Source organism: Colletes gigas, unplaced genomic scaffold (assembly GCF_013123115.1).
Source record: "Colletes gigas isolate AHSC1104 unplaced genomic scaffold, ASM1312311v1 Colletes_gigas_Sc00002, whole genome shotgun sequence".
Classification (NCBI taxonomy): domain Eukaryota; kingdom Metazoa; phylum Arthropoda; class Insecta; order Hymenoptera; family Colletidae; genus Colletes; species Colletes gigas.
The window spans coordinates 6,438,443-6,461,893 of NW_025106631.1; the positions used below are offsets into that span (position 1 = coordinate 6,438,443).

Genomic DNA, 23,451 nt, shown 5'->3' on the forward strand with positions numbered 1-23,451 from the left:
TGCACGCGTAGAATATTTGTTTAAACTTCAGGAAACCGTATGAATTCGAAGAATCTCTTAAAGCGAAACCATCTTCCTTTTCCCAGTCGTTTTTTTTATTGTAAGAAGACCTTCGAGGAAATTCAGCTAAAAGGTTTGAAAGTAGAAGGTTCAATCTTCAAAATGACTCCCAGAAGATTATCTACGACTTCTTTTCACGAAGTTACAATAGTTCGAAGATCGAAAACATTTCGATGTATCATAAAATTGTTCGTAATCAATACACATCGAATAGAAATAGTAAACGTTTAATCTATTTTCAAAGAAAAGGTTATTTCACGATTCATTACAATTCCCATTAAAAATAATTACACTTGAGACAGATTCTGTCTTTTGCTTGACAATTACTCAAAAATAACATTGTCGATGGAATCGATACGAATATGATCTTAAATCAATTTTACTTTAAGGACTCTGGGTTGAAATTTACAGAAAAGGCTCGATATAAATACAGAAGAAAGTGGACCAATATTTTTGATCGGAACGATAGGCGCTGATAAATTTGTTTAGTATTATATTCAAGTCGCTTTCACCTGTACCGAAGGTAAACTGAATTTCTCGGAAACGTTTTCCAGGCTGCAATTCTACGCCTCGTTTAATCGAAACGAATGAAAGCATACGTCGATTCCCATCCAAACAACCTGACAATAGGTTGCACAGCATTCGTGGAAAATTCATTTAAACATGCAAGTGTACACGGTCATGATTGGTACACACGTGTCGATTGCACGTGTTTCAAATCGTCGTTTCGTTCCAAGGTAGACCGTGGATGTGTGAATGTTAATTACTCCGCCTTTGAACCGTTCGACTGAAATGTTGTTATTACAGGTTCAAAGTGAGAATTGCAGATACCACTCTATTTGCCGTGTTGGCGAATTACGTATGTAGAAAAACCGGGGGTGTAACTTGACAAAGAAAAAATACCCTGCGAGCAAACAGTATTCATTAAACGGAATTTTCGAAACATACACGATACTTGTATCGAACTACAAATCAAATTTTTAGCAGTAAATTAAAAAAGCAAGAAATACACGTTTGTAATTACGTAACTCAATTTTTATCCTTCGATTTGTGCTTAATAACTTTGATTTGCAAGATTTCGCGAAGAAAGAATTCGTCTCGTTTAGTCGCTTTACTTGGAACACGAAATTAATTTAAACTTCAACTCCTAACTGGTATCACAGAGAATTGTTACGCATATGTGACTGCATTAATTTGCTCATAATTAATATTGTACGCACACTTACGGTTAAGAGTGAAACGTTTCAAATTATTTCAAATATCGTGGAATGGAACGGAGCGGCGACTTTTCCTTCCAGATCATCGTCGAATTCGTTTCGACATCCATGAAGTTAAAAATACCTCTTCCACTCGAGGATACAACGGTGAAGTTGAGTTCTTATCGAAAATCAATTGCCTTCTAAATGTAAAAATTGCAATTTCTCAAACACCGATCGACTTTGATACTGAGATATTTATATGTCAAATCATCGGAAAATTTGAAAAATTGTCACCAATTTAAAAATTCCAATTTCTCTTCCCGGTTGACTTTGATCCGAGATACTTTCAATCTGATATCTTGTAAACAGCTTTATGGAAATTTAGGGCACCGTATACCACTTTCAGAAACATTTTTCATATAATAAGCAATTTACGGAGAAGCTTGTAATTAGAATTCATGCGGTTCGCTCTGTACACGAGCACGAGTCGTACGTTTTAACGAGTGTATTCATTTTTCAGTCATGTGAGAAGAGATATTGGGCGCGCGTACTTCAAAGATCAGAGCCGTGAATATTGAAGCAGGGCAGAGAGAAAATTCGTTAAGGCGACGGTCCTCGATAGTTCGTTGACGCGACCGAAAATATCAGCTGGTCTCTCGAATCCGTTCGAATTATAAACCATTGGCACACGGTACTTGTTTCTGTTCAACAACCAACGTCAAAACAATGAATATTTCCTACGCGCGTTCCTACTATACGTTAGAGATTATTTATCTTTTGCAAATTTGTTTCCACGAATCGAATTGCCAGGAACCGAGTTTAATCACAATCGTGGTATAAAAATACCTGATTTTTTACTCTACTTTGAAGCTAACAGCGAGAATTATTTTTTTTAATTGTTGAATAAAGTTATGAAAGCGTTGAAAGCTTTGAGAGATCTATATTTACTGTCTTTGCTTTTCAACCAAGTCACTGTCTTCACAAGTTGTTTTCAAGTTCATAAATATTATAATACAGCTCTAATAGAATAATTGGTGAATTCTCACATATGAACCTACCCGGTTATATGAACTATTTTCCTGAAATACTGCTTCTTTAATCACAATCGTGGTAGAGAAATACGTAATTGAATTCGATATAATTTTTCACTCTATTTTGAAGGTAACAGTGAGAATTATTTCTCGAAATCATAGTTCCTTCGAAATAGAAATAATCTAGTACGTTTGAAAGATCTAAAATAATCAAAAAAATTATAGTAATACTTTTTATATTTATTATCTTTGCTTTTCAACCAAGTCATTGTCTTCTCAAGTTGTTTTCAAGTTCGTAAATATTATAATACAGCTCTAATAGGAAAAATGAGCTATGAATTTGATTAAATCTTAAATGGATAATCGGTGTATTCTTACATACGAACCTACCCGGTTATATGAACTATTTTCCTGAAATACTGCTTCTTTAATCACAATCGTGGTAGAGAAATACGTAATTGAATTCGATATAATTTTTCACTCTATTTTGAAGGTAACAGTGAGAATTATTTCTCGAAATCATAGTTCCTTCGAAATAGAAATAATCTAGTACGTTTGAAAGATCTAAAATAATCAAAAAAATTATAGTAATACTTTTTATATTTATTATCTTTGCTTTTCAACCAAGTCATTGTCTTCTCAAGTTGTTTTCAAGTTCATAAATATTATAATACAGCTCTAGTACGAATAATGAGCTGTGAATTTGATTAAATCTTAAATGGATAATCGGTGAATTCTTACGTAGGAAGCTACCCGGTTATATGAACCATTTGTCGCCCACTGCGTTCGAACGAAGTTCTACTTTAATGGAAGATATTCGCTTATTTGAATTTCGTAGACTCGGAATACGAGGAGGAACAAACGCCTCGATACAGACCGGATTCTCTGGCGAGCCTTTGTCGAGCCACGGGATTCACCGAGGCCGAGCTGAAGAGAATATATCGTGGCTTCAAGGCAGAATGTCCCACGGGAGTCGTCAGGGAGGAAACTTTCAAGTACATCTTCTCACAGTTTTTTCCGCAAGGTGGTAAGTACATTATAATATAACGTCTCAAAGGTGTTACTATCTTTTTAATTACGGACCAGTCGATAGAAAATTCAATGGAATATCGATTCGAGTAGTTCGAAGCCCTCATCGATCATTCGATCGTTTACAAAATATTAAAACGCAGAGAAAAGAAACAATAGTAAGTACAGAATGCGCACAGAGACTTGATCGATTATGTGAAATAATAACAATTAACATCTGTCGATCGTTTTGAAATATTAAAACGTAATAAAATAAAAAGCAGGAGAATGTGCACAGAAAATTATTATAAATACAAACACACATGAACGAAATAAATATAAAAAAAATAAATTTTTAAACCCATCTAACAACCAAACTTTCAATTTTAGTTTTCTGTAAATGTCCACGATAGCAGGAAATTTTGTTTAATGTTTTAATTATTCTAACAAACTGATAAAAGTTTACGAAGACTGAATATACCACGCACGCAATAAAAAATGAAACTTACAGCGTGGAAGAATAGTAACGAAAAGTATCAGGATGTAAGATAAGAGGAATAAACGAATCAATTTGACACGGCAGTCCGAAATAAAGCACTTTAGAGTTACAACTTTTTTCATTGTCGGTTTTATTACTAAATGCGCCGCAACGGTGCGCGCTTGAATTTCAAATGCCGCGATTCCGTGCAGATTTAGCTACTATAAAACTGTAAACAACGGTTTTTACGACAAAGTACTCCGTCTATTCTCGGTTACAAACTTGCAACCGCGTAACTAAATTAGCAACGCGATGCTGGTAACACAGATCGATCAATTTTTTTCGAAGTAATACGTACCCGTCCAAGTCGTAAAATAAACTTCTTAAACGAACGTTATCGAAATATAAAACAAAGGCTCTATCAACCTCTGCGATAAGAGCATTATATATTTTTTTTTACAATAAAACTCGTCGCTTTATTCGTGGAAAAATCCCAATACGCTTGTATCTATTTTTTTCGTGTTTCCGAACGATTTTCCATTTAGAGTTTCGTTGTACGAAACAAATGAAAAACGAATGAAGTCTGGTTTCGAACCTGTTACACAAAAATGTCCTTAGAGGATAGTTTCAAATTTTTTCATTATAAAATAATAAAAATTATAGAATTTACGTAATGAAATATACGGTCTTATAAAGTTCATCTCGTCTAAGATATTTTAAGAAATTGACAGTTTTAAAGTCGAATTATCGATTTTCTTCTGTTTTTTTGTTTATAAAAAATTCAATGTCCGTGGTTACGACGATAAAGTCGAGTCTCCTGAAGATTCGTTCCAAATTTGAAGTCGATGGGTCGATCGGAACACGAGTTACGGTACCGAAATTAACCAAACCACGCCCAGAGCTTAACAGGAAAACAGTTATTTCGATGAAAGGTTCGAATTTAACGCCAATGCTATTTCTCTCTATTTATTCGAGGCGCGTGTATACGTTTCAATTCCCTCTGCTTTAGAGTAACAGGGAGTTTCGCTGAAACGCATAAGCAATAAAAAAAAGATACTTGGGAGAAGGAGAAAGAAAAATAGAAAGCGAGGGAAAGCAAAATCGAACACAAGCAAATGCCACCGCGGTATTACCGTTGAACTTCTAGTAATAGTTTCCATGGTAACAAATTCCCACGTCAAAATGACCCAGTATTTCGTGTATTGTGTAAACGGTATCGATACTGTTCGCAGAACGTTTTTGTGTTCGTCGCGTTCCTGAAAAGGTTGCTCTAACGTTTCATCGACGAGACAATCGTTCGACCCCCCGAGGAGCGATAAATAATAATACTTTGCCAACGATTATTATTTACAAAAATATTTTACAATGTATTTTTGGATCTCTGTGTACATCGGTGCCCATAAATATCACTATGACTCCAAGAAAAGAAGGTAATATTCCTAGGGGTTATGGAAAAGGTTGAACCATCTACTTTCACGTTCCTGAACTGAATTTTCTTTCGGGATTCCTTTATGCTAGGAAGCGAGTTAAATTCAAAGGCCCCCCCCCCCCACCCCGAAAGTTTAAAAAATTTATGTCCCTCTACAACTATCCGTGACTTCGAAGATTTAAGTTTCTTCTTCAGGATAAATATCGTTGGATTCAAAAAGCGTTGGATTTACGAATAAAATGCAAAATTTGATCAACTTCGACTTATTTTGCTGAAGAATGTTTCTAATGCAAGCGTTACTCTTCTTTCTTGGCATTTATTTACGCGTTTAACCTGTTAAAACGTTGAACTGCTTGAGACGTGACCGTAAATACGTAAGACGGCCGCCATGACAGTGACAATTTTCCTTCGGGAAGGAATTTTCGGTCGAAAGCGACATGTCGTATCGATATCATGATTTGTTTGCCGTTCGGCGTAAGAGGAACACCGAACGAGAATTTACGGGCGAAAAATCCGAAAATCTTTGACAAAAAAAAATTCGACAACGTATAAACATGTTTCATCAGCTTATCCCTTGTCAACGACATTCAGCACGATCGAGGCGCTAAATCACGTCGGCCAGTATTAATTTATGCGGGGATTTCAATTAAAAATGGCCGACAGTCTGAAGTATAAACAAACAAAAATTCGATCTGTATGCAAATTTTCTAAATTTCATAGAGATTTTAATGTACTGTATTTATATGCAATAGCTTACTTCGTTTCGAATAAATCTACGTAAAGAAAACTATCGGTCTTTTTAAAGTATAGTATTCGCGATCATAAACACGTACAATTCGCTAACATTTTATTTGCGATCGACTCAACAACTTATAGAACATAAACAGTAACATAAAAACAACAAATCCTTCGATGCTTTATTTGAATATTAATATGGAAATATGATTGAGTTTATAATTATTCGCTGTAACTGTATTACCAATTCTTTAATGAAATACAATTAATTATCAGAAACTAGTTGTAATACGAATTGAAAAATACGCTCTTGGAAATATATGCAACGATCATAAATATTTTGTGACATAGAACAACAATTTTACAACAGATCGCTTTTACTCTTTAATGTGGTATTTCATAGTCGAAATAAATTGTTTTCCCGTTGTTTACATACATTCATATTGAATGGAACACATTGACACATCAATAACGAGCGTCATTCGTTCGTGGTCCCACGGTTTCCTGTTAAATTTGACAGCTGCCATCCAACGAATAAAATTTACTATCCCGTGGTTGTTTTATAGTCCAGCGTATAACGTGTATGCTGTTTATGTGTAACAGGTTCGCCCTCTAAAGCTGCCTAGAATTTATCGATGCTAAGCTATTCGTTTTATGTGCATTCGCAGTAGCAACGTCAGAGAGAGATTAAAATCACCATAATGTGGGTATGGTTATCTCAAAATATATGTATGTAACATCACGTGGGAAATATTTTTCATAATTTCCCTTTTGATCGTCGAATCTCCTTGTCCAACTTTAAACTCGTATAAAAATATTGGACGAATTTCATTCTTTCGTACAGTTGAAACTTCACAATACACAATACACAAACATAGAAATTTCTGTGTTTACAATAAAAAAATGTGGTAGTCGATAGTTCGTATATAATATTTATTATTATTGATTCTAATTTAATTGGTATATTTTGTTTGTTTATACAGCCAATACTAGTCAGTACGCGCATTATGTTTTCAACACCCTGGACCAGGATCATAGTGGCATCCTCAGTTTTGAGGTAAGTTTGTTTTATAATTAAAGAATTCCAAGAATTGTAATATTCCAATATGATGTAAGGCAAACAAGTTTAGCGTTAATAAGCTACGAATTGCAACTGAACTATAAATATCTAGTCTTATTTTGTAACATGGACGAACTAGTTCATACATCCAAACAAAAACAAAAAGTTATTCATACAGAGTGTTCGGCTACTCCTGGGAAAAATTTTAATAGGAGATTCCAGAGGCCAAAATAAGACGAAAATCAAGAATACTAATTTGTTAATGGAGGCTTCGTTAAAAAGTTATTAACGTTTAAATTTCCGCCCGTTTTGAATTTTTTTTCTAGAAAGTGGGTAGGATTTCGGGGGAAGGTATGTTCACCAAAAATGCTTGTAATTGACCCCCACAATTGAAAATAATTTTTCCAGAACAATTTGAAATTTTTTAATTTTGTTGAAAAATCTGTCCGCCATCCTGAATTTTTTTCTTGAAAATGGGTAGGATTTCGAGGGCGTGTCTAATGACCAAAAATGATTATAATTGACCTCTCTAGCTAAAAATAATTTTTTTAGAACGATTTGAAATTTTTTTTTTTCGCCGAAAAATTTAAGCATCTACCCCCTGTCGATTATTCTTAAAAATTTGTTTGACGCCCCACAGAAAAGTTGTCTAATACTTTCTTGTAGGTACCCATGGGCTCTACTTCAGAAAAAAGTTTCATTAAAATATATTCACTATTGTAGGAGTTATAGTCGTTTGAAAATTGGACCACTTTTATGGGGTTTTTCTCACTTTATGGGGTCAAGGATCAACTTTTCGAATATTTTTACGATTTCTACATATTCTTCACTAAAATACGCGTTGATTGCTTTTTGAAACATTAAAATCGTCCAATCCGTTCAGGAGTTATGATGTTTTAAACATCCGCATGAAATTTCAGTGAAACATATCAATGCATGGTCAGACATATTTGCGGTAAGGAATTTTTTTCTCGAATGTGCGTAGGATATCGGGGGTATGTCTATCGACCAAAAATGATTGTAATTGAGCCCCGCAGCCAAAAATAATTTTTTCAGAATGATTTGAAATTTTTTAATACTTTTATAACGAAGCCTCAGTCAAGAAATTGATATTCTTGATTTTCGTTTTATTTTGGCCTCTAGAATCTCCCATTAAAATTTTTCCCAGTGGCCAAACACCCTGTATATTAAGCTTCTTATTCGACTATAATCATATCTCGACAAGATCGGTTTCATACAAATATTAAAGGAAAAAAGCTGAGGTGTTTATTTTAGAAATTTACATAGAATTAAAATTCATTTACAGAGTCTGGCAAATTTTCATCTCGAATAACATATGAGATTGTTGCTCGGCCGAATGTTGGTTTAAAAAAAATTCGTCGATAGGTTCTAATTTAGGAACGAAACGTAGAAATTAGTTTACGAATCAAGTCCGATGTTTGCATTCGTTATTCGTGAATAAAATTAGCCTAACTCCGTCCCCATCGTACACATTGTCGCGCCGTGCAAATAGCGAGTCGCCTGGTTCGGAGGGCAAGTATGCTTAAGACAAATATCCGATGGAGATTAACGCTAATTGCTAGGTGGGATGCCGATAATGAGCAACATAGATCTAGGTAAGTTTTCCAATCGATAGCTGGCCCGAATCAATCCGCCATTCGTGGTTAATTTGCAGCTCGATATAGCGCACGTTCATTTCTCCGTGTTTACGGTTTCCACGGTCGAGAAATAAGAAAACCAGACGAGTCGTCGGGGGATAATTACAAACTAACACAATTATCCCCCGTGGCTTCGGGGCTGAAAATGTACTTTGTGTAATTAGCTCGCGAGTTTCTCTAAACTGGCACGTTAACGTGACTATCTCCCTCTCTCTCTCTTTGTGTGTAACGAACATTTTCCCTCGTTCGTTCTTCTTGTCTTTTGTACGCAATAAAGTTCATACGTTCTTCTTTGACGACTTGGCCCGTTTAATTAAGTCTTTCTATCGGATGCCCCATAACCATGCTTCTGGAATAATATACATCAACGGTGAAATATGATCTTGCGACTTGCGGTAACGCGAGATAATCCTAGATAAATTTTGCGGTTCTGTGGCGACACAGTTAGGGCCAAAATTTAGTTAACGCCTGTCTGTTCTATTAAAAAATTTCTTTTTACTTTTCATACTGTTGCAAATTAAGTTTGGAAATATTTCTCTGACACCTTTTGACCAAGTTTCTAATTTATTGTTACAAATCATGGATTTCGTATATAATACGTAAAAGTATCGCAATTCAATCGATTCTAAAAATTAATTTCACATTTTTCGTCGGTAAATTTTCCTTGGGAATCGTCGCAATTAAAGTTAAAATTTCATGAAAATCGTGCCGGTATTAAGTGGCTGGGTACAATCGTCAAGATTAGAACTTTTCAGCAGATAATTCGAGCGAAATGGATTACGAGCAATCCTCGTTCGAACGGTTCTAATTCTGACGAACAGAAGATTTCGTTCTCCAGTGATGCACGTTATCTCGAAGGGTGGCTCTATATTAGCAACACTTTTACGTAGCATAATCCCCTATCAAGTTCAGTCGCATTACGAGCTCACCCTAAAGTCTGCAAACGCGGAAAGATTACCGTTTCTCCTTTCCAGTATGATGCTTCTAGTCGAGCGATTTTTATCTTACGACAACATGACTTCTCCATCGCGTGATCTTCGTCGTTGCTTCTCCTCGCGCGAATTCGTCCCTTTAGACAAAGACGAAGACGACCAGCGACTTTGAACTTAATCGTATTACCGCGCCAAGCTTCGACGCTGCTGTTTTATCCTAATCCTCGTACGTTTTCGTCGACTGAATAATGATTCCTTGCCTTGCACAAACTTGCACCGAATTTTTAAAAAATATAACAATATTTACACGGAGAACTAAACTTCAATTAACTGATAAATAAATACATTCTTCAGACTACATTCTTTGCTAGGAATAATGTATTTTTTATTGTCTAAACATTGTCAGCATATAAAAAAAATGTGTGAATAATGATTCCTTGCCTTACACAAACTTGCACCGAATTTTTAAAAATATAACAATATTTACTCGGAGAACTAAACTTCAATTATCTGATAAATAAATACATTCTTCGGACTACATTCTTTGCTAGGAATAATGTATTTTTTATTGTCTAAACTTTGTCAGCATATAAAAAAAATGTTATATAAATATAATTCTTCGGGTTCTTCGAAGCTCTGTTAAAAAGTTGCGATAAAAATACGAAATATGAAAGGAGCTTAGAATATGAGAATATAATTGAATTAAAATAGATTAGAATTCTAATATGAGAAGATTATGAAATGTGTACGATCTTCTAATTGCGTTTGGTAAGATAGACAAAGATATAACTGTTTTTTTTATATTTTGATTGATTTGATTTTGATATTTTGAATTTCCAGAATTTCTAGAGTTTCGATTCTTTGCGTGCAATTGAAATTTTGTCCGCCGTGCCATAACTGTGAGTGTAATCACCACAGCCTAAATCAACAATCGCTATTTATTCCGTCGAGCATTTCTGTTTGCTTTTAGGACTGATGTAAACGCATTCCTGTGTTTGCGGAAGAGGAATTCCTATCTCACCGTTATCATGCTTACTTGCACTGCATGTATAACTTATTTAATGTCCAGCTTGTCTTGAACGTGTATACGAAATGTTTGGTTACTAATGGGAATCTTTTTTGATCCCAACAGATTCTTCTTAAATCACTGAATTTAATAATAAATATAGAAGTGTTTAAAGATACAGTATTTCTTTTTCAATTAGAATTATTGAATAGCAAATAGAAGGAGAAATCTATGCACACAATAGATACCAAAACATTCTTCTTAAATCACTGAATTTAGAAATAAAAATAGAAATTTTTAAAGTTGAAGTATTCCTTCTTGAATTACAAATATTGAATAGCAAATGGAGGGAGAAATCTATGTAATAGATTCCAAAACATTCTACTTAAATCACTGAATTTAGAAATAAAAATAGAAATTTTAAAAGTTGAAGTATTCCTTCTTGAATTACAAACATTGGATAGGAAATAAAGGGGCAATGGTTTTGATAAATGAATAAGAAAAGCAATATTGTCAGAATCGAGTAATTGCACATTAAGTATTTTGCCCTATATAATATTCTATTATAGCCTCATAATGGAATTATTTGATTTTCAGCGTTTTCTAATTGTCTATTCGATATTTCAAACTATCCGCAATTCGATTGTCGAATATCCGTAGCTAATAGAAGCAACACACGGAATATTCTCCCATCGACTACGTACTTCCGGAGTAGAAAACGCTGTCATAACTGGATTTACCGTAATTGAAGCGTTTACTAATCCAATTTGTCCCACGAACATGAACTATAAAGTGCTTTCGGCCGTGTCGTATACGCGCCAGAATTCGTATTGCAGGGCCGTCATTATTAATTCTTTTTGTATCCGGTCGAAGATGTCGATGCTATTAACGTCAGGCCGAGCGTACTGCGAGCACGATGTCGAATAGTTAACGACAAATTGCTCCATTTAGCCCCGTGGACGAAAACAATTTATTCATAACAGAACAGGTCGGTAGTCTGGCTAAAAATCGTCGTTATCTTATATTCACCGAGAACTGTTTACAATATTTTCCACAAAAAAACTTGTCACAAAGTTATCTTAATGGAAATATTCCTGATGTTAAATATATACCAAGAGAAGATTCTCATCTTTCTCATAAATCAAAATTATAATATTTAACAAACGAATGCAGTAAAAATACGAACGAAAAGATACGTAAAGAGGTGAAATTTAAAAATTTTAAATTTAAAATTTTAAACGCGTTATTCTCGAAATCATATTCCCCAAATTAACATCCAGAATGAATCAAGGATTTCAAACACAGCTGAGAACTCAACATATTAATTTTAGTTTTCATTTATTTATCTCGTCGATACGAGATTAGTTTATTTAGAGAAGAGAGATAATTTTTAATAACGAAAATACCAAAAAATTTAAAAAGTAATTTTCAACAAATCAGCCGGTCGTATTGCTCATCTTCGAAACATTGTTTCCTTTCAATTTAATTAATTTCTATCGACGATCTCGTAGATACGAACGCGATACGCGATTCGGTGGATGTAAAGGGAAATTTATTACAAAGACGTTAGTTAAAACCTCCTTTCCCCATGAAAGAAAGGCGGTGTCGGAAACTGTGAAATCAAGCACGAACTGCAAACAAGCGGAATGAAAGGTTCATGAAACTTTAGAGTCTGAACGTAATTAAGATTAAGTATCGTCGTTCTTGGTTTATTTCAGGCTTTGTACCTTCTACTGGAATTTATACAACATTCCGCTATCTGTATTCATCGGGTTTTCTATTCTGTAACCACGCACGAGTAACTAATTTTTCACTGCACAGGCACATCATGATTGCATTTTGCTTCGCAACTTTACATGAAACTGCACGCGAATTTAATTGCGTTGCTTTTTACATTTTATACAAATTTAAAATGTATATTTTACACGAAATTGCCAAACTGTCGATATTTCGTTATGAAACAATCTCCGTTCTAAAATGTTATAAAGATAAATAATCTTTTTCTAGAAATTGACGAGTTTTTAAATTCATAATCTATTAATATTAACGGTGATCCAATTTCTGTTTTTGGTTTGTCTTTGAAAATATATCATTGTTTCACTTGTGGAAGTAGCATTTTTTCTATTACTTCAAATGACTCAAAATTAAAATGAATTTTAATTTTAATTTTAATTTTAGTGTAATGCCATTTGGAACTAAATTGTCAAATTATAAAATACTCAGAAATCTAAACAACTAGACCTTCTCTTCTTTATTTATATTATATTTTATACATTTTATTTAACATAAAAAATCACAATTAAAATTATTTTTTCCAAATAACAACTTAGCCACAATGAAGAATATAATATCTCAAAAAGTTGTAATTCATGCTACACCAAAAAAGTAATTTTTCTAAATATAAAACAGTCGTGATTTAGAGTTGTGATTTAAATCACAAATTCGATAAAATTTTGAGACTCACGGTTTTGCATAATGGCGAAACAAATTTCAATTCAAGTTCTACCTTCCTATTTTCTAAAAAAAAAAGCGGCTGCATTTGCATGAATATCCGCGATCTACTTCGGGGGAATAAAGTTTCGAATTTTAATACAGGCTCCGACATTAACTTCTCGTTACAAAAATTTTCGTCCGACTTTCTAGCACGATAGTCCTCTTACTATTCTTCAAAGAATTCTTTTGAATCCTTCTTCATAAATATCCTCTTTCTATTCTTCAAAGAATTCGCTTCTTATGCACTCTAGTTATCTCTCGAGCTCGTTGATGTTCTTTTATACTTGTGTGTCATAGGATGCAATTTGCCGCGCTAACAGCTCTGACGTTTTCACGGTCACAGCTTTTTGATCCATGAGAGAAACATTAACCACTCCGGGGACAACATATGCCCACGGCGCGAGTGTCCCTTAAAACCGAGAAAAAACCCATTTTGGTTCTTCCAATCACGAAATGCACTGCATGTTTCTCCGTTTAATAAAATTCCTTTTAGAACAAATAACACTTCAATTCGAAGATGGAGAAAATATTTAACTGTTTCACATTGAACACTTGCTAAGATTTATAGAAAATATTATTTGGACTAGATCAATTTTCTGGAGGACGTGTGTACATCTAATCAATTTTCGATAATTGTTTAGAAATTCCGCCAAGTATATTCTAGCGCGAACAACCGTGTTAGAAAAGGGTTTGAGTATATTACTTGATGCTCGAGTATTAACAAGAATTCCTGAATGAACAATTTTCTTTATTGGATTAGTTTCTATGCTGCGTAACAATGTTCTGTTAATTACGCTGTGTCTTACGTTTTTAATAGAATGAAGTGGAAATTGAAACGTGAAGAGAAATTATTTTCAAGTCTTAAACCGAGTTCTAAGGAAGAACAAATTGTACAAGCTCTCTTTTAACCATAGACACCATTAATGAGTACCTTTCTTCGGTGTGTTTCAAATTGCACGGCCGAGTATATAGAATACACGGAAGTTATTTACGTATCGTCGTAATTGTTCCCTTCCGAGGTAAATTCAAATACTCACGAGTGGTACAATAGGCCAGCCGCGAAAGTTGCAAACTAGTCCCTCTCTAGCAGTACCCAAAGTTCTGCTCGAATTTCCATAATAATTGTTCTATCATGATTGGAAACAGTTTGCAGGCTTCGTTCGCTTTACGATACGCCACATACGTAACATATGCACCCATATTTCATGCGAGACGCTCCACGACAAATCGATCATTTTCCGTGGTGGATATCAGGGGATGTTGTTGAAATCGAAATACGTATTATAATATAAATTTGTACAAGGGTGTTCGGCCACCCCTGGGAAAAATTTTAAAGACAGATTCTGGAGGCCAAAATAAAACGAAAATCAAAAATAGCAATCTCTAGATTGAGGCTTCGTTAAAAAGTTATTAACAAAATTAAATTAAAAAAATTTCAAAGCGTTCACGGAAAAATTATTTTCGGTTGAGGGGGTCGATTACGATCATTTTTGGTGATTAGGCATATCTTCGAAATCTTATCTATTTTCGAGAAAAAAATTCGAGAAGGTGCGAAATTTTTCGACAAAATTAAACAATTTCAAATCGTTCTGAAAAAATTATTTTTGATTGCTGGGGTTAATTACAATCATTTTTGGTGAATACACATATCCCCGAATTCCTACACATTTTCGAGAAAAAAATTCCTTACCGAAAATATAATCTGAGGCCTGAAATGGTTCCTCGAAGTCTTTAAAACGTCATAACTTCTGAACAGATTGAACGATTTTAATGTTTCAAAATGCAAACAACGCGTATTTTGGCGTAGAATATGTGGAAATTCCAAAAATATTCGAAAAGCTATTCCTTGACTTCGCAAAATGAGAAAACCCCCATAAAAATGGTCCAATTTTCAAACAGCCATAACTCCCACAATAGTGAATATATTTAATTGAAATTTTGGGGGGGAACTAGAGTTCATGGATACCTGCAAAAAAGTATGAAACAACTTTTCTGTACAGCGCCATACAAATTTATTAAAAATGAAAAACGAATTTTTAATGAAAATCGACAGCTTAAATATTTTGGCGAAAAACAATTTTTTCAAATCGTTCTGGAAAAATTATTTTCAATTGCGGGGGTCAATTACAATCATTTTTGGTGAATAGACATACCACCGAAATCCTACGAATTTTCAAGAAAAAAATTCCTTACCAAAAAGACAATGTCTGACCATCCATTGATATGTTTCCCTGAAATTTCATGTGTTTCAAATCATACTAAAAAAATTATTTTCGGTTGAGGGGGTAGATTACAACCATGTTTGGTGAATAAACACACCCCCGAAATCCTACTCATTTTCGAGAAAAAAATTCTTTACTGAAAATATACTGTGTGGCCGGATATGTTTCTATAACTTTTTAACGAAGCCTCGATCAACAAATTAGTATCCTTGATCTTCGTCTTATTTTGGCCCCTAGAATCTCCCAAAAAGTTTTCCCAGAGGTGGGAAATTATTTCCATTATCTAAACATTATTGACAGTGAATGGATGATGCAATAGATACTGGATCATAATTTTTTACCTTTCGTTCAACAATTCGTTTCCAAGAACCAAGCGATGTTAGTTGTGTTATCTTCTTCTTGTTCACTCTTTTTTATCTTTTACAATTCATTTAATAAGTACTTCGAAAAGTTCATTTATTGAAAGAATTCAGACTTGTTTGTTCGCGTGAAATATAATTTGTTTATCGATAAATAATAGAAACCCTATCGCGTATGAAAACAATTAACTTCGAGAGGACCAATTTCCTTCCTGTTTTGCAGGATTTCGTTATCGGCCTTAGTATATTGTCCCGTGGTTCCATCGATGAGAAACTACGCTGGACATTTTCCCTCTACGACATCAATGGCGACGGGTGTATCACGAGGGAAGAAATGACGGATATCGTGACAGCCGTATACGAACTGATGGGGAAATTTGCTGATCCGAATTTGGATCACCAGGGCGTACGCGAGAAAGTAGATCGAATGTTCCAGGTACGAATGTCTCATGCTTTTCCTTTTACCCTCAAAATGGAATTTTCTTTAAATTTAAATCGTGTATTTACAATTCGTAGAAGAGATCCTTTTTATTCTTTACATACGTGGTTATTAGTTAAGAAAGGCGTGGTCACAGAAAAACACGTTTCAAGCATTTTTCCACTAGAACTCGACGAAAGTAAAATTAGTTACCAGTATAGAAAAATAACACGAGGCACTGGAACACTTTTATTGAGATCGATCTTATGAGAAATGTTTGAAACGTTTTCTTTGATCATGTTGGATTCTATATTGAATCTTAATTCTGTAATGTTTCGATAATTTCTTATTTCTTTGATTATTCTTTTAAATGGTATTTATTAACTTTGTGTACAGAATAGACCACCTATTTTCCATTCGAGTCAAAATTCACTTTCAGGGGTGAATCAACCCTTAAAGAAAATTGAAAACTACCACCGTACTCGTCGAATATCTCGAGAATATTTAAAAATAAGTTCAAACGAAAATATTAGAAAATCGATGCTTTTTGAATTCCCTCCTCCATCGTTCCTTAAAATAATTTCTCTGATTTTCTGAATTTTATGCAAAAATGCCTTTCGACATTTTCCATCCGTTCACCTGAATAATTTATTTCATAAAATAAAGCGACTGTTATCGAATTTGAAAAAATTAAAATTCGATAAAACGATCGCGTGTAGAAAATCTGAATATTCTAAATCGATAGTAGAGAACCGTGAACTGCTCGTTACGGACGATTAAAAACAATTTGCAAATTACCTAGAAAATATCTTTATCCGTGCGGAACGATCGCGTAACTAGCCATGCCGTTAATAACTTTTGTACGTTTTCGCTGTTCTCATATGTTCCGGGCGATATTACTACCCGTGCTATCTGCTAAAGTCAAGGGAAGCATATTCGTCCCAAACACCATCTGGCAAAGCAACAGCTGCACACTCCTCCACATATTTTCACGTGTGGAACGCGCGACACAGAACCCACTTGAAGCACTTAAAAAGAGTCGCTTTGCAGAGACAGTGCACACACAAGGTGCATATCAAGCGTATTTCGCGCTAAGCGTTACACATGTACGAAACGCAGCCCGGGGATACGTTCACACTGTTGCAACATTCTGTTGCAGAACCTATTTCAAATCCTTGGAAGAGTTTATATGAAGCGAAATGAAGGTCCAGCCCTGGACCAAATTTATTTCAAATAGTAAATCAAAAATAATCGTTTCGAATAATCTTAATTTATATCTCATAAATACTTCGATTGATTTTAGGTTCTTACGTTCGGTCGATTAACAAAAAATTGATGTACCGCTTGTTTGAGAACACTTGTTTCTTAATTGAACATATTTTTTTCCAAATGATATTTATTATTGTTTGAGAAAATAATACTTGTTTCTTAATTGACCATATTTTCCCCCAAATGGCATTCAGAAGAAACAATAAAGTCAAAGGGAATAAACGAAAAAATTAGAGGTTTATTCATTAATTTAGCTGACGAAACTAAATTTAATAAATTTGTTATAAAAATAGATAGAGTTGTAAAAAATATTAAATTCCAAACATTTCTAATAACTTACTAAATTAGATATCATTTTATTGAATGTTTTAAATACGAAAAAGAGGTTTGCCACCATTCCGTTTAGGTCTCAAATAAAAAATAATTTTCTAATCCATTTTATGTATTCGTCGATTAATTTCTGTGATCGAAAAGTTCGTGAAAACAATTTTATTAGCGAATGGCGAACAGTTAGCTACAAAATATAGCGACAAAAGGATTTTCGCGAGCATCGACAGCCTTATTCGTTCATTTTGACGAAGAGAGCGAGTGCCTATTTGTAAATTGTCGAACGAACGTCTACGATGTAAGAAAAAGTTTCCTTTTAGCGGTTGTCACATTGTTAGTTATGAATGACAGCGTCTAGAAGGGTAGTACCCTTTGTTATCTGTATTCGACGCTGAATAAAGAACGACGCAATTCGTTTCAGCGAGACAATTTGAACGAATATTTCATACCTTCGTTTCATCAGAAACGAGTTCCTGTTACCACGCATTATATGAGGATTGGAGTTGGAATTTCCTTATTTGTACCCAATCATCCCTACCTGAAATTACTTAGTTCGGATTTTGTGAAAATTCGAACAACTATTGCAAAAAGAGAATGTCAATTTTTAATTCGGAATGTAATACAAATTCAACGCTCAACTGGCACAGAATTTTGTAATTGCAATTGATCGATTTATTATTCATCTGTAAGAATAAAAGGACGTTGAATATGCCTGTCCTTTATCGTATATGAATATATTAAAAGTTAATTAATCAGAAAAAACTACATTTTTCTAATATTCAGCCATCCCAATATCGGTTTCGAGACTGTACAGTGATTAATATTGACAAGATTTTCTTTTCAGAGCTCGTTTGCAATAACCGCAATAATCTCTTTAATACTTGTAATCGATATACGCTTAACACGTTAATTGCCAATCAAAACTCGTAAAATCTCCAGGTGGTGAACGTTTTATTTTCACGTAATCGGGAATTACTTGGTTTAACATTTATTATAGTATTTACTTTTGTATTGAAACTGATGAGTTCTATCCAGATTTATTTCCCTTAACCAACATCTAGACATGAGAATTAATTTGTTTATTCCCTCTTAAACTTCAAACTGTTTTCCCTCATTTTAGTACCTGTTGTAATTAAACTCATTTTAACAGAGAATTTTTATTCTTCAACGTCAGTCGATATTAATGTAAATATCTGGAGATTACATCAACGAGGTGGTACAATGTTTGCAGGTTTATTAATTTGTTTAATGTTTTCTATAAAAGTATACAATAAAATATACGATTTTAATAAGAAAAACGAAAGCTTTTTCTTATGTTTCCATCTTTTCAATTTGTCTTTTGAATGAATCGCTATGAGCCACTGTAAATTTTGCTAGTTAGGAGAAGACAACAATAATTTGGCAATTTGCTTCTTTTATCCACAGTCTTGACACGATACACATCAACATCGACTGATTTTTTATCGTATTATCACTCTAAAGGGATTCGAACCGTCAAATTTACATGACCCTACTATAATTAGAACTGGGTAATTAAAGGATTTCAGTCGAGTGCGTTTGAAATGTCTATTCATGCATCATAATATAATCTAGGCGCATTTGTATAATTGTATACAATCGAAAATTAGCAAACTTACACACGTACAGCCTTGGTACAATTAATCCAATCACGGTTGAAATTAAAAGAGTTTTCAACTTACAACATTTTGGTAATCATTACACAAACGTAGCTCCGTAGACCACGTGATTATTTATAACCTCATAATGTATAATATGTTGAGACAGAATAAGTAGGTGTACAGGAACCAGGTGCCTAAATTTTTCGGCGAAAAAAAATTACAAATCGTTCTGAAAAAATTATTTTTAGTTGAAAGGATCAATTGCAATCATTTTTGGTCAATAAACATACCCCGAAATTCCTACGCATTTCCGAGAAAAAAATTTCTTACCGAAAATATGTCTGATCATCCATTGATATGTTTCCCTGAAATTTCATGCATATGTTTGAAAAATCATAACTTTTGAACGGATTGGAGGATTTTAATGTTTCAAAAGGCAAACGACGCGTATTTTAGCGACGAATATGTAGAAATTCCAAAAATGTTCAAAAAGTTGTGAGAAAACCCCTATAAAAATGGTCCAATTTTCAAACGTCCATAACTCCTACAACAGTGTATATATTTCAATGAAATTTTGGGAAGAACTAGAGTAAAGTGAATTTCAAAGGACGGTGGAGGGGGTAATTCGAAAGGTATCTATTTCTCAAGAAATTTACGAGATATTCGACGAGAAAGATAACTCTACTCTAAAATTAAACTATGACTCGAACGAAAAAAATCGGTGCGAGTGTATCTGCTCTATTTGTACACAAAATTTCAAGGTGTTTTAAAATTCGCAAAATCACCCTTCGAACATCGATCGAATATTTCCTCGTATTTCGAAGACGTTAAATGACCCACGCGTTTGTTAAAAACCCGTTCGTGTCGCGAATAAACCATCGGTGCATGAGTTCGAAAATGATTAAATACAAATGTTTGTAACCGTTGCAGAAAATGGACGGGAACAAGGACGGAGTCGTGACTCTGTCCGAGTTTTTGGAAGCTTGTCGTGCGGATCCGGATATTTCAACGAGTATGACAGCTCTGGACACGGCCATCTGACACCCGGCGCGATCACGATACACTCCATGGACCTGAAGGGATTTTGTCGATTTGTGAATAAATCGCTCAACGTTGTACCGTACCTCCTGGGACGGGGGAAGAAATTCCCTCGAAGTGTATATTGCGAGGGTCTTCGAGCGATGGCGTTCGCGTCAGTATCCGCGAACTTCCAGAACCGACACGAACGAAAGAACGTTATAGACAGCGTTTCCTATAACTTGTTAAAATCATGAACGATCCAACGGAATACACCTATCGTCGGCGCGATTTCACATCGAAACGGCAAACAAACGGTTCCCTCTGAATCAAAGGTCGCATGAAATGGTCGTGAGAATAGGGGATTATCCTTTCGAGAAGTTTCTAGCTGTAGTACGCGTATCGTTAGACGAGAAAGGACTAGATGAAAGAGAATTAACAAATAAGAAAATGAAAAAAATACACACCGATATCCAGCGAACTGGTTAGTAGTCGCGAATAAAGAAACCGTCACCGAGTGTTCCCGGATAGGTCGTTTTCGAGGAACGCGCGCTACAAACGATGAATGAACGCGCAAGATTTAGGGATTAGATAGAGAAATACCCGCCATTCCTAACGAGACGCGTGACGAAACCGGAATCTTTAATGGAAAATTGATGTTTAACGTAAGGAGTAAGGAGAGTGACGATTCACGCGACACGGTGGATCCGCGAAGAGATGGGAGAACAATTCAGCGAAATAGGTTTTTAGGATTTCCAAGTACTAAGAAATTGTATGCCACTGAGACTGGGGAGGCGTACGAACTGAACGCGGCATTGTTTGTGCCAAAGGATGTAGCTGTACCAAGAAAGAAACGAGAAGCACCAGATATCTGAACACACTATTTGTATGAAAAAAAAAAAAAAAATAACGATTGAGCTTAGCTTCGCACGGTTAGGTTTATCTCTTTTTTTTTTTTTTCTTTTTTGCTTCGTACGGAACAGTATTTCAACGAAAACGCATTCCCGATGATTCTTGAATACCGATACGCGGTATCGGAACGTGGATTCTTGAATGCTTGCATACCGGATAACGACGTAGCCTAGTTTTTTACAATAACCATATTTTTTACGATGCTTATACTTGCCGCGTTAAAACGTAGTGTTCAGAGTGTGTTTAATCGAGGCTATCCGATCAACGTAAACTCTAATAACGTGTATCGAAACGCGGGCCGAGGTAATTGTAATTATCGTCTCGTAACGACAGATTCGTAACCCTGTTTCGTTTTTCCTTTACTTTGTCGCATCGAATCCGCTTTTGCAAACTCGTGTATCTGAAATTGCCAAAGAGAAAAACGAAAAAAAAAAAAAAAGAAGAAACTGATTCAGCTCCGAGACTTTCGTCCATTTTCGAAGCCAATTTGCGTCTCACGGACCTTCAGTTGCACGTCGAAACGTCAGCGTACACGCGACCGTTTCTTAGCGTCGCAGGTTAAAACGGGTAGTCGTAATTCTCGTACGATTTCTAACGATAATAATGCGTGGATCGGGCGTATTTAAATTGAACGCACGGTAAACGTTTAGGGGAAGGAGAAAAAAAAAAAAAAAAAAATATGGAAAAACACGAGCAGCGAGAATGCGTGAAAAGACATTATAGTATGAGAACATAGAAAATATATCGTAAATCCCGCTGGAACAGCTGGCCACGTTGAGCAGGACTCATTGTTTCTAGTACGTAAGCGAGTAGTTTAAGCAACATGATAAAAGTATTTATTTTTGTGACAGGTAAGTGAATTATTAACCACGGTAAGATATTAGCTCGTAAAAAAAAAGAAAAAAAAAAAAAATGAATAACTGCGTGCTGCTAAAGAAAGAGAGTGAACCGAGCTCGACGGTGAAAACGGAGGATGGAAAAAAGAAAGATGCGGGGTGGGTCTGTTGATTTCCCAGTCGAACGGTCTTCGATCAAGAAACCAAAATATCGAATTTTATTATACTTACTAACGTTTTTGCGGTGACTGGACCAAATCATCCCGGATGACGATTCTCGATATACAGGGTGTCTCGCGAAATATAGTGTTCTACCGAGTAGGTGCTGATTCCCCCTGAAGAAACGAATTGAAAATGTGAAACAATTTGAAAGGCTTCGTTTTCGACGGAATCTACACAACTTAATTGTTACAGTGAACGTTATTTTATGAACAAATTTGTAGTGGACAGTATGCAATAGAAATGGTACAGGTAGTGCAGTCAACCCCCGTACAACACGGTAAAACAATTATTTTGTTTTGGTAGTTATAGTGGACGGATTTATTAGAATGTGTGTTGTACGTTGATCGACTGTAAATTAATTTGTGCGGTGAATTAAAAAATTTTATTGTCCCGTGACACTGTTTCTTCAACCCTTAAATATTAATACATTCCTTGTTATATTCTTGGCGAAATTCTATTCAGCGAAAGCTTGAATTAATTTCAGCAGAATGTTTCTATAAAACGTACGAGTTTATTACGGAAATTATCGAGTCCAGAGAATTATTTTCTTTTCTACTTTAACGATTTTTGAAGATTTATTATGTCGATCTGTGAACCAATTCGACAGTACTCATATATTTCTACTATAATTTATATTCCACATTCAAGATAAAATAAAACCACATTACAATAAACTCTCGACGTAGTACTGACTTGAAACTATAAATAAAATAACAAACAGAAGTGATATAAATCGAAAATGAAGCCTGGCACGTGAAAGCTTAGTTGTAAATGTACGATTTCTGTTTTTAGGAATCACCCAACCTACCCGTTAGCGCTATATCTCATAGAACATCCACCGCAGTGGTGTTTCTTTGATTGTCACGGTCCCTGCCCCTCTAACTGTCCCCGCCACTTTAAACGTAACAAATCACTTCCTAACTGTGACGTCCCGGTCCCGGGGACGCGACAATAACAGAGACACCCGGCTGTATATTTAATCATTTCTCATCACTGCCTACTTCCGATTAACTTGTAAATAAGGTGGCTGTATTCGACGAACAGAACAAGACTCGCGATGCATCGAAATATTTCGAGCCTATCGTAGCACGATGCGCTTTCTTGAACGAAAAGACTACGAAAAGAAAAAAAAAAAAAATAATAAATCCACGGGAAACTCCC

General features: G+C 34.9%; 1 protein-coding gene across 1 annotated transcript in view; it reads left to right on the forward strand.

The window, feature by feature from the left end:
* The window catches only part of LOC122401426 (Kv channel-interacting protein 4-like), a 32,147-nt gene extending 11,791 nt beyond the window's left edge, over positions 1 to 20,356 (forward strand). The window contains exons 4-7 of the mRNA XM_043403546.1: positions 3,129 to 3,317; positions 6,924 to 6,997; positions 15,894 to 16,106; positions 20,234 to 20,356. Of these exons, the coding sequence (XP_043259481.1) occupies positions 3,129 to 3,317; positions 6,924 to 6,997; positions 15,894 to 16,106; positions 20,234 to 20,344 (587 nt within the window). The 3' untranslated portion in view covers positions 20,345 to 20,356. The remainder of the gene's footprint in view (positions 1 to 3,128; positions 3,318 to 6,923; positions 6,998 to 15,893; positions 16,107 to 20,233) is intronic.
* Positions 20,357 to 23,451: the final 3,095 nt, after the last annotated feature.